Raw genomic sequence first — 13,587 nt, 5'->3', positions numbered from 1 at the left:
TCGTGCATGGAAGACAGCTGACAGATGCATTCCAAGTAAGGACCGGAGTCGGACAAGGCTGTCTACTCTCCCCTTCTTCTTTCTTCTGATGGTCGACTGGATTAAGAGAACCTTGACGGAATACAATGGACAGCTCAGAATTAATTGGACGATTTGGACTTTACAAATGACCTAGCCCTCCTATCCCATAGACACGAAGAAATGCAGATAAGGATGGAAAGGGCAGTAGCAATCTCTGCATCAGCAGGCCTCAACACACACAAGGGGAAAACTAAGATCCTCAAATACAACACGGAGAACACCAATCCAATCGCACTTGATGTCGAAACTCCGGAAGATGTAGAATCCTTCACGTACCTGGGAAGAATCATCGATGAACAAGGAGGATGTGATACAGGCGTAAAGATGAGGAATGGCTAAGCAAAGCAGCATTCCTACAGTTGAAGAACGTATGGAACTCAAAATAACTTTCAACCAATATCAAAGTGAGAATCTTCAATACGAGCGTCAAGGCAGTTCTACTGTACGGAGCGGAAACTTGGAGAACTACAACAACCACAATCGAGAAGGTACAAGTATTTATAAATAGCTGTCTACGCAAGATACTCGACATCTATTGGCCGGATACCATCAGCAACAGCCTTCTGTGAGAGAGAACAAACCAGATTCTAACTGAAGAGGAAATTAGAAAAAGATGATAGAAATGGATAGGACATACATTACAGAAATCACCAAACCGCATCACGATACAAGCCCTAAATTGGAATCCTGAAGGAAAGAGGAAAAGTGGAAGGCTAAAGAACACATTACGTCGGGAAATAGAAGCAGATATGAAAAGAATGAATAACAATTGGAAGGAACTGGAAAGGATTGCTCAGGACAGGGTTGGATTGTGAGTGTTGGTGGGCGGCCTATGCTTCTCCACGAGGAGTGACAGGCGTAAGTAAGTAAGTAAGAAACAAATGAGAATATGCATTCCTGAAACTCTCTGGTCGACTTCATATATATCAGTGAACTATGATATTTTCAACTGTAATCATATGGTATTTCATATTTCTGCTTTGTTGTCTTGATATTTAAGTCGAACACTTGTTATTCAGATGTATTCCAAACGAATCAGCATAACTACTCATGTTCTTCCTAATGATCGATCCGAATAAGTTAACTAGTTCAGGGTCTTTCATAGCCATCGCTTCTTAGAATGGATGATATAAACATATGCAAATTCGTTTGTAGGTTATCTGAGTTTCACTCACGAATTACTAAAAAACTACCATTATCTAACATCGACCAGTGTAAGGGAGTCCACAGCAAACATGAGTCAAATTCATGATAAATTTATTCTGTATTATATCCCAATGAGTATGAAAAATTGTATTTCTAACGTTTCGTCACTTGATAAAAGAAAAAAAATTGTTTCCTTTGAAACGTGTTAATTTAATACCGTTATTTATTTACTCTGAAGAAGGGACTTGCATTAAGTCACGAAACGTCAGAAGTTCAATTTTTCTACTCATTGGGATATAATAAAAAATAGTTACCATTAACTTTCTACCCGATGCTCAGGCGATTCGAAACTACCAAGTCCAACCTTGGCATCGATGATTCAAATTACTTTTCTTCAGATAATCTACCTAACATAAGCAGTAATGTCATATAAATAATTGCGCAATATCCTAGATTGATTGAGGTTAAGCGTTGATACTGTTGGATTTCGGCTCAGTGGTCTAGAGGTTGTGTTTGAACGTGAGTCTGAAGACCCTAGGTTCGATTCCCACGTGTGCGATCGTGTGTATCTACTGCTGAGAAATCCGATACTATGACAAAACGGTCGTCCGCTGCTTCCAAATTTTCAATAGTGGCTTAACTTAGATCAGTTAATGATTTCAATGAAATTCAATAATCTCTGTGTGAGCGAGAACGATAATGATTGGTTGTCTGCTTAGTCAGCCATGTAGGTAGACTGACAGGTGTCAGATGAGTTATATATTCCCCTATCCTAATTATTATTACTCACTTATTATTGATTGTTCATTGTTGTTGGATCGTGTCGGGTTTTGGTGTGGAAATATATTTACGTTGCGGTCAGGTTAATCACGTGTTCTTGATTTGTGTTGAAGTCCTGTAGAATAGAAACTGGGAGGGAATCTAGTGTAGATATTCGTCTAAGGTCAGTTAACGTCCCATACGTGGAAACGTGGAAACCGAACTGTTATAACATTAGACGAAGTAAAACTGCGCGTTATAAAAATCACCATAACTCCATACTAAATATAACATTCTGTTAGTTATCTACTGATATCTCTCATGACTGTTTATTTGATTGAAGTCGTCTATAGAAAATATGAGTTGATTTAGAGGTTTCAGATTACCTAGATTCGGTAAGTAATATTCTCGTCCATCACAAAAATCTGCCAATTACCTACAACGTCAAGCATTTAACATGAAGCACTATTGTAATCAACCTGGGTAGGGACAACGAAAACTTATTCAAAGAAATTTTTGTATGAATTGGCCTAATTCAAGCTACGTATGCCGTCCAAAAAAGTGTGATTACTCTAATTTCGGTTGCAATATAAAAAGAATTATTATAGCTTGCATCATTGACTGATATTAGTTAAATTACAGCCGGAAATTGCGAAGCAGTGGGTAGTTATTTCCTGCTAGTATGAGACTCCTCAGCAGTACACATACGTAGACTAACCAGATATCAAACTCAGGGCTCTCAGGTCCCGTGACAAGAGCTTAACAATTATCAAGACGCAGTAGCGGTCCAGTGCTACCTAGTTTCCAGAAGCTGTTTAAGATCAATCCTTGATGTAAACCATAAAATTTAACAATTTTCACAAATAGTCAACAGAAAAACAATTTATTTAAAATAACTTCCTACCAATTCTTGATCTGTCAGTGTCCAACTGGTTAGATTAGACGACAAAGATGTTAATGTACGTTTCTGTGCCATAGTCTGAATTAGAACAAAGGAAAATTTGAAAGTAAAGCAAGCTAAACTTTGAACTACACATCACATTAATGCACAGAAAGCTATGCAAAATAAAGTTCAAATTTGTTTTTAACATAGATCACTTATCGAGTCAGACTATTAGATGGAAATTGCATCCCTTGTACTTAGGCGTTTAACAGGTTGACATCTGAATGATATTTCATTAGATAACTAATTTGTCTATCTTATTATTTATTCAAAAGCAGGGAATAATGGTGACTTCGTTGTGTTTCTGTTTTGGCAATTCAGTATGATTACAAGTTCTGTTAGCATAATTGTCAACTTTCCTTCTGTTCATGTTAATAAAATCTCTAATTCTTTCCTTTTATAATTTATAGTAATTAACTACTAACACTTGTTTATGCAGTTTCCGACTTCCAGTGATGTGTGAAATAATTGTCATTAGACCTAGTGGGTTTGATCTTAACCGTCATGTACATCTTTCAGTGGTAGCACAGTGACTAAAACCATTGTCTATCTACTACTAATACTACTGTAATGCACGCCTCCCACAAGGATGTATGTAAGTAGTGTGTAGCTAAATGGGGTGTCGAAGTTGCAATTCTTGTGATGACATTCAGTGTATCGAAAGCACGACGTTGGTAGAACAAATGGAGACCAGACGAGAAGATAGTTCAGATGGCAAGAAACACTGAAAAATGCAAATAGATGATGGTTACTGTGTATATGTATTACGTAAATACTTTGTAACTTCTTGAAATAAACGTATATTCCTCCAGCGTAATGTCGTGTTTTACACTACTACTGCTTGAGCAGCAGATTATTAAGGAAAAACCGTCGCCCAAAACACAATGCTTAAAATCACCTTCTTGAAACAGTACATGTTATGATGAGTCTTGTTTACTTCCCAATGTAGTGTTATTGACTTTGATATACCATTAATGAGCCAGTGCAGAACTGCTTACAACAAGAAAAACAGAAAGTGCCTGTTTCAAAAAGGGCAGTGATTTAGTACTAGTCGTGGTTAACTTGGCTTTTGTGTAATTGTTGCATCCAAACTATGCTTGGTCTACATTGACTTGAATTATTTCGGTTAGGGTTTGGGATTCTCCCAAATCCTCCTCGAGGCACTTTTTTCTACCGAGTTCTGGCTTTGGCCTTCAAGAAGATTTACGGTGACTGCACTGGTAACACGAATACTGGCAGCAAAGAATTTATCAGTGTTGTGCATGTTGTTACGAACTTGCCAAACACCCGAATGTGATTCACGGAAAAGTAAAATCTCCTTTGAAGCTAATGAAGAGTGAAATAACACCTAATGTTTGTATTCATGATTCTAAAGTAGAAATCGAAGACCCCGATAAAACTGTCAGTGTTCCTAATGGTTCCGATGAGACTGTCTTGAGTGACGAAAAATGGACAATCATGCGGAGATAGAGAAAAAGCCACAAGCAGTACCCTCTTGGTTGGTAAGTCTCCGGTATACTCACATTCTGAGTCACAAAATATACAGCGAAAGTCTAGAAGTAAGACAGAAATTCACCATAGCGTGGCTGGAAAAAGCTGAGTCTCATAGAATATTATTGTAAGTAAATTTCTAGAACCAAACGACCCTGATTCAAAAATCAGACACACTGACGATTTGGAATAGGTCAGAGCATTTATTTATTAACTGAGGCTTGTCTGTTTAACCAATGTTTTTTCGAAAAGAATGAAAACCCTATAGACAGTTAAACATCGATTAATTACAAAACCTTTGACATTATTCTGATTAAATTTATATCACTTCTAATATTTTATTTCATACTAGAATAGTGATTGTTAGTTGAAATCAAGTAAACTGGTCTCCTCCTCTGTTAACACAACAGTTCAACAATATTCGATTATTTGTTCCTAATTGAAACTGATCGAAGGGTATAAACATCTGAATTTCTTAGTGAATAGATTATCATCGAATTAGTGAATCACCATATCACCGTACATTATTCATTCAATTATTCAATAATTTCTCAAGTAACCTATGTTTGTCTCATCATATTTCCCACACACATTTCCATACAGAGAGAGAGAGAGAAGGGAATGGAGCGTGAAAGAAAATGCAAACCTACTGTGAAGAAAAGTATTCTATCTGAAGAGATAGATATCTTTCTTGAACAAGTATCTTTAATTGTTCATCAATTAAAAAAAACTTCAATTAAAATAAACTTTAGACAAACAAGGAGGGGAGTGTGGGTTTTTTTAAGTGTCTATTCATTGTTCTATTTCAATACTTTTTTAGATTGGAAGAAAATGTTACTTTTATGTTACATTTTTATTATTTTAACATTGTAGTTTACATAGTTACTAATCGTTTTAAGTAGTACAATTGAGAATTGTATAAACTGTAGATGTTTTTATCCCTTGAATTACTATTTAAAACTTTTTTTTTAAATTTCTGCATGTTCTTTTGTTTAAATGTAAATTATATTGGATTTCAAAAACAATTTTGAATCTTGATCATTATCTCACGCTCTGAGCCATGTTGGTAGATGCAGACTACTTGGTTGGGGTTCGTGTGACTATTATAATCAATGGTTGGACACTCTGGGTGATATGGCTCATAATCGATTACAATGGTGGCAGTGTATACATTTTTTGTCTTCCCTTAAACCATGAGATTAAAATCACTTTATATCTTTGTTTCTTTGAACTAATTCTTTCCTTACATAAAATCTTTCTTTTTTAGATATTACCATCACTGAATTAAGTACTTCTATGAATCTGGTGTTCATCTTGCTGTGCTAATGAGGTATGGTAACTTGGACCGATGCATATATGTGCTTGGTCCTACGTTGTAGCTGACTGACTAAGAGAAATTTAATTCCATGAGATAAAAATGCTGTCTACACATAACCATTAAGCTAAATTTCCATAGAGTCAAGACTTATGAACACAATTAACCGAAAGAACTTTCAAAGTACTAAGTTTAAACTGAATCCCTAATCAATTTCATCTACACCTTTTTGAGGTCATTTGTGGTTACGTTTAGAAATTGAGCAATATTATGATCTGGTATTTTACTAAAACTCTTGAAACGTTGACTGAAGGTTCAAGGACGTGGGAGTTTTTTCTTGTCAATTGTGGGATGAATACGGTAACAGAATTAGCGGATCTTTTATAATACAGAAAAAACTTATACAATCATTAAACAATTTACTTTGACAGATTTTTCCTTTAGTGTATGAATATTTTCGTCTTTGTAGGCTTAATTAACCAACGCTAAAATCAATCCTAAAGATTACAGGCACACCTCGCTCTTAAGTTCTAATTAGCCTGAAACTTAGGTTAAGCAAGTTTTTTCTGTTGACTTCCTCTATCTCAACATAATAGATTCATAGTTAAGTCACTTAGACTAATGATTACATTATAACAATCTATAGAATTTGATCAGAAACATGAAAAGACTAGACATACATTACACTGGTCACTACACAATGATCAATCAATTGTAATAAATTATTTAACATATTTTTATTTAAAATGCAACATAAAAATGTTACCATTGAATGACTTGTATGTGTTATCTTCTAACAACAAGTATATAATACAGCTAATCTTAATTAGGCTTAAGATAAACCTATAAATAATGTTCTCAAAAATAACACATTCATTATCGAAACAAAACAAATATATACACAGTATAATATAGGCAACAGATTGTAACTTACTCGTAATACCTAGTGTTTGGATGAAATGAAATCAAACAAAGATGAAATTAATTGATTATAAGAGAGAGAAACAAGGTTAATAATAATAATAATAAACAAGAAATTCACTTGGTGTTGTTTTACTTGTATCTTTCCATTGTTATTTAGAACTACAATTGATGTCTCATGTTGGCATATATGCATCCTGTGCAGGTTGCCTTGATATAGCCTTAAGTCACAAGCTTTCTAAGTAAATATGGATAATGGAGAGTGCGATGGCATTTGCAGCGAACGGTACTCGTTTCGAGTCCTGGAGTGAACATCAACTCTAGGATTCAGGTACATCTAGCTGACGAGTCTCAAATAGAACGAAACGTTTGTCCTTGATTCCCTTGCTAACCACTATCCATCTTTGCTTATAAACAGGAAGTGCTCGTTAAATTTAATGCAAAACCATCGTGTTTTACTCTTTTCCCTTCTAATATTCTTTACGTAAAATGATAACAATAGTTCATTGAATTATTTGATGTTTTTAACATAAATTTTTAATTTATATTTAATACAATGGTTTAGTAATAATGAAATCTTCAACTGTATTGATTTTCAGGTATTTTAAGGATTTAATTGAAGAGATTTTTAATGAAGATTAGTTTAAATCATAGTTTGATTTAGTTACAGATTGATCTCTGTAAGGATATTATTGGAAATCATGGAGTACTAAACAGGTGCTTAGTCCTGGTAATGAAACTCTTTAATCACATGAATTCACGATTCTGCTCAGGATAGAACTCAAAATCTCCAGGTCTTTCAGCAAACTTTTGAACATTAGAATAAGTGGGTTGGTTTTCGATGTTATAACTTCAACATTAATCAATTTACGATATAGTGTAGGTGTTATAACGGGACAGATGTTGGGAAAGTTGAAACTTTCGCAGCGGATTGATTGTCACTATACGTTTTACTATTCCTTACTTATTTCTTATTAATTATGTACTGTTTGTTTAATACTACCACTTATGGTATGATTATCTTTAAAGTATGATTTCTAATACGGTGTGCTATGTGATCAGCAAATTCAAGCTTGTTATTGTATGCGCTTTGAGTCATGAATTGAAATGAGTACAAAAGTGATTTATTCTGCTTTTCGTCTTAGTTTTTTAATTGACTATTTCGTTAGAAGGAGCTCATGGTCCGATGAGAGTTAATCTCATAGATTATTGTTCATTGCTCTGTGTGTTAATCGATACTTAGGTCACCGGTCCTACTGAAGATATGATACATAATGTTGATTAGTGTCTCAAGCCATAAGAGTGAAGAACATCCAATACGACCCATAACATCTGTTTCACTCCCGACCCTCAGTCGGGCGATTTCGTGAATTGATTGAAGTTGGTCATTAACATTGTTGGATACCAGCTCATTGGTCTAAGAGTTAAGCTTTCAGGCGTGAGATCAAAAGTTCTGGATTCAAGTCTCACGTGCAGGACTATGAATGCGCACCGCCTGCACACTTGGATGAGGCAAACGTCAAGTGCTGCCAGGTCTTCACTGGTAATCTACCTCATAATTTCAGTCAAATTCAAAACCGCTAAAGATTATCCATTACATTAAAACACAGATATATAAACAAAGAATATCCTTTTCAATAAATTTTCTTCAGTTTCCAAATTAATAATCCAAAAAGGTGACCAAGTTTAGGGAAAAATACATCGTATAAAAATTGTAGCATATGAATTTAGAATTCTAAAATAAAATAAAATCAATGATGCTCATTTCTGAGGATTCCCATACTAGGACGAAAATGCCGTCCAGTGCATCCAGATTATCAATGGTAAGTTCACAAATTGATCAATTCATGATCTTAATCAAAACTGAACAATCTCCATAACCCTATTCTGAAAATCGCTAACGTTGGATGACTAATATGAAGCGTTGACTTGAATAAATATGGTCAATATGGGATAAGAGAGATATTAATGTAATTACAAATTGAAAATCATGTAATATGTGGTATTATATAAATTACGTACAAATTAATAAATAGACATGGATACAAAATAAATTTCTCAAAATATTTGCAAGTATTATACAGATAATAAGAATATGTGACTAAGATAGGTTTAAGCTATGAAAATACAAAAGGAAGATTATAAGAACATTAATCGAATTACGTTAGTATATCATCAAATGATCATTATAACTTATTAGATCAGAAGTTGGCCATGGTAAAAGTAGCGATTGAACATATTTTTTAAAAATCCAAATAGCTATTGTTTCAGTCGTCTAAAGGATTCTTAATCTGATGAATCAAGGTAGATTATTGTTAACACAATATTATTACTGTAATTGATTGTTCCATATTGTCTGTATGACCTGTTTGTACTAAATGTACTAGAATCAAGTTGTCAACAGTTTTAACTATCCTTTTCCTTAATCAAACTAGGAGATGCTTACAAGAGAATGTAAACACTTATAATACACAACGCATCATTTATCTATTTTAATTTTAATTCTTCAAATGATAATTGAAACTTTTCATAAATAAGAAGAAGAAGAAAAAGAAAAAATTTTTTTTCTCATTTGTTACCAGTCATAAAAACATTAATTATTTTTCTTAGAAAATTTATCACAGTTGACAGGAGTATTTGAAAGTTGGCGCTGTTTGTTTTTTTTTACAAAAAAAATTTGATTATTTTAAAACTCAGTAGGAAACAAAAGATTCAAGGGGAGGGGGAAAATTTATTACTTCAGTTATTATTATGATGTAATAAAATGAAGGGCATATCACGAAAGGATTATAAGTTATGGTTTAAAATAATAAGATTTAAAGTAGCGTTTGTATGATTTTTATTTATTCATAGTTTTAAAAAGTATTTTATACCATTTTATTGATTAAAGGGTATGATGAAAATCCTAGATTTAATTCCTAATATGTGTTACTAACCCTTTTTTGAACGTAATAAAAGGCGGCCTGCTTGAGTATCTGAGCTACCTGTTCCTACCATCTGGATATTTCAGCAAGTTATCTATTTTAGTTTGTTTTAATACATCATTATGTTTATTAATGGCATAACTTATTCAGGTGCGTTTCGCAAAAGTGTACAACCTTTCGTTGTCAAAGTTACAAAAAGACCAATAAGTGATATTGTGGTCGCTAGCAATATGCAGCAAAAAGAATATACATTATTCAGATATTCATTTACTGGACTGCTAACATCTAACTGGCGATCACTCAATATTTATCGACAGGATCGACCAAGAAGTAAGAGACGGAAATTTGTTGAAATACTTTGTGCTGAGAATTCTATATTGTACCAAAGCTTTAATATTGAATAAAGCTTATAATAATAATAATATCAATAATGAGATTTCTTATGGTCATTCAAGATTATCTGTAAATCATAGATTCACTTATCTAAAAATTAAAGAAAATTGTTTATAAACACATTGAAAACTTCCTTTAATGGAGATTTTAAGTTTCGATGCAAACTATAGAGTTGTCAATATATAAGAGAAGAAAATGAAAACTTGATTATAATTTTGTAATAGTCATACTATAATTTGATTTGATTAACAAATCAAATATACTATTGCGTAATTCATTCATTCTCTATATTCACTGTTGGCTTGTCTGTTGATTAGCACACATTCCCAATATATTTCATATTAGACCTTTTAGTATCATCATATGATGAACTTGTCACACAACAGGATCTGTCTACGTATATGTACAACTTGTTTGACGAGATTCACATGGGGCTTACAACTTCTTTTCACAACCATTATAGTAGTTATTACTATAAAGAAGTAGCCATGAAAAGTCGACTAAAACTAAAATTAGTTATTAAGCAAAGATGGATAGTGGTTAGCAGGGGCATCCAGGACGGCTGTTTCGTCCTACTTGGGACGCGTCAGCTGGATGTATCTCCATCCCAAAGTTGATGTTGACCCCGGGACTCGAACCCAGTACCGTTGGTTTCAAATGCCATCGTGTTGACCACTTAGCTACTGGGCCCTGGTGGCCACCTGCTTGTGCAATGGGGTATGAAATTTATCGTTCAACTATAAAAATCTCGCCTCAGTGAATAACATTAAAACAAAAATTAAGAGATGTAAACCGAAGACTATTGAACTTCAGTGATAATAATCAATGTATATTAACGCTAACAATAATAATATATAAAGTAATCGCCTAAACATTCGATAATGAGATTTAGAATGAGTTAGAACAATTCTATCGAATTCAAATGAGAAGACACATAATCTTCAGTATTAAAGGTTTACAACAAACAAACATTCTAAATTAAATATATATCTTACTAATATTATTAATATTACTATTATTAGTAGTACTAAAAGTACTAGTAGGAGTAATAATAATGTGATTGAACTTTCATAATTATTACCTAATTACATTTTGTTTTCTCTTATAATTAAAATTATTCAACTCATATACTAGAAATAGACTAAACAATAACTGAGATCTTATATAGTAATTATTGTGTTTTTATTTTCTTGCCGATAATTACTATTTCTAACTGTCATAATGAATTTTGTGTAGTGAACATTGAAGCACATTCATTTAGTTTTCACCAAACTGAATTCTTTTCTAACTCAATAAAGTATTATCTTTTTGTCTAAATTGAACTGAATTGAAAAATTTTGATTATAGAAATAAATGTTGAACTGGTGAAAGAATAAAGAACACTTAGCCTAACTGAGTTTATGAACACATAATGTCAGAACAAACGATCTCAAGCAGTGTGTATATAACTAAGTGGTCGATTGAATTCTATTAGTGGTAAAAATGAAATAAAAATGCCGTGGGTTACTAGTCAGTGATCAATAAATGTGTCTCAGCCTTGTAGCAGATTAGTTACAGCGCAAATGGTTCAGTGATAAGATAGCTGACTGTAACACTGGATTGCGTGGATTCAAGTCTCATAGAAAGCGTCTATCCCTTTGAGACCCTCAGCAAAGTATTTTGATGAGTATCAAAAGGCAGGAAACCTAAATTTACAGATTCTTCTCAAATGTTTCTAACTACTTAATGGACAAATTGTTTTCTGTTCGAAATGACAATTGACAGTGAAAACCGATGAACACACATGAGGTCTCCTATATTAAGACGAAATAACTATCTACTGCTCCTTGATTTTCTGTGGGATCCCAACTGAAGTCAAATATTACCAACAAACTGAACTGGTTTCCACAAAATTTGTACATGAAAAAAATAATATTTAAGAAACTCATGAGTGACTGGCAAGCATACATAGTTGTATAACGTGTAATTTAACGGAACAGTTAAGATACTGAACCGTTTAGTTAGTCGAAAACCAACTTTGCTCACAAGATGCATAAAATTGTATTCTTTATTTGAAGATTTAACAATTTAATCCAGGCACTTACAAATAAATATACTTTTAAAAAGGTGAAGCTTATCGATATATTAAAATTGAATAATTAGTCTATCAGTAAAAGGTTTTGGTAGATAAGAACGAAACCAATATGTCTGTCACTCGAACTCTTGATACTGACTTTCTAAACGCTTACTATATCCCCAAAATATTTCCATGATTAAGCCCCGAACACTACAGAATACGCAAAAATAAGAAAGGAAGCTTTACTTCAAGGCTAATTAGTGTACAGAAAACAACAGTACTTCTAGATTTATTGGCAACTGTGATTCTCTGAAAAGTTCCACCAGTGTATCAAATTTGATAACATAGTAAGTAATCATCCAATCAAAGTATAGCATATACTTCGTCAATTTCCTAGACTTTTTAACAGCACATGTGCTGGTTACACAAAATGTCCTCAGTCTAATCCTGACTCCTGATGACGTCATCGAGGAATTCTCCAGAGAACCCACTAAAAAATCCCGATTCAAGAACCACTGAACGGAATTCATAAATCGACCTACTACATCTCCATGTTCTGTTCGTTAAGAAAAGTTACTGTGTCACTATAAAAATGTTCAAATGACACAACTTGACTTCTAAAATATTCGGTTTTTGAAAATTGCTTCATACTAATTCAGAAATGTTTTCTATGAACAATGATAATCGGCATGTTTTAACTAACGTTCCCTGTAAAATTAAAAAAACTCAACATTTTATCTTAAATCTGCTTTTACGATTAGCCTAAAACAATAGATAATAAAAACCATGAACCTAACCAACTAGTTCTCTGGTATAATCTCATACTCGATGATTTTCTTTTGGATATTTCTTACAATTGATGGGTTATAAAACCGATTTCACTGCAATATATCAGTCACTTTGTAAACTCGAAAGGTGACTAGATTTTAAGTGAATCTTAACTGAATCGGATGTGTAACAGTCACTATATATTCAAAGTGGATAATAATAATACCACAATATCGAGAAGTGATTGAAGTTATAAATTCGAACCATCGAATTACAACCCACTGACCATAAAGTGATGCGCTTATAGAGTAACCAAACGTTCTAGGTTCGAGTTCAGGTGACTTCGTATCTTTGGACTACCGAGTAGTTATATTCTGGGATGCAACAGCCATCCATCAAGCCTGGTCTTCAGTGGTTATTCAATTCAAGTTATTTTGTTACTATCTCTATGAATTAGTCATATGTTCCATTGACGAATCTTAATATATCAGTGACTCTCTAGAATTTCTGAATAAATTCGACATATGTGTATCTAAGATAAAAACCAGGTCACTGAAAAAATTTTTGTGCACACATTTTCCATTCATAATAACAGAGTATTATTTACCAGTATTATCTACATAGTTTTTAGGCTTTAACTACACAAAATTGATCATTATTGAAAACTAGAGAGTTAGTTTTTATTTTGTTTCACTGAAACTATGGACAGATGGGTTTATAATATCTGCTTTAAAGTCTTTGCTTCTAATCGTTAAAAGACGTATGTGAAAATTATTCATGATATTGTTTA

The 13,587-nt window shown here is 33.2% G+C and overlaps 1 protein-coding gene across 1 annotated transcript in view; it reads right to left on the bottom strand.

Annotated features, from left to right (window-relative positions):
• UNC13C_2 (Protein unc-13 C) overlaps positions 1 to 2,962 on the bottom strand; it is a gene marked incomplete at its 5' end in the record, with an annotated part of 95,673 nt that extends 92,711 nt beyond the window's left edge. The window contains one exon of the mRNA XM_035731286.2: positions 2,891 to 2,962. Coding sequence (XP_035588142.1) covers positions 2,891 to 2,962 — 72 coding nt within the window. The remainder of the gene's footprint in view (positions 1 to 2,890) is intronic.
• Between the last annotated feature and the right edge of the window lie 10,625 nt (positions 2,963 to 13,587).

The sequence above is a fragment of the Schistosoma haematobium genome, chromosome 7 (genome assembly GCF_000699445.3).
Source record: "Schistosoma haematobium chromosome 7, whole genome shotgun sequence".
In the NCBI taxonomy this organism is placed as follows: domain Eukaryota; kingdom Metazoa; phylum Platyhelminthes; class Trematoda; order Strigeidida; family Schistosomatidae; genus Schistosoma; species Schistosoma haematobium.
Note: the sequence above shows the minus strand (reverse complement) of the source record. Positions and strands in the feature narration are given on the sequence as shown.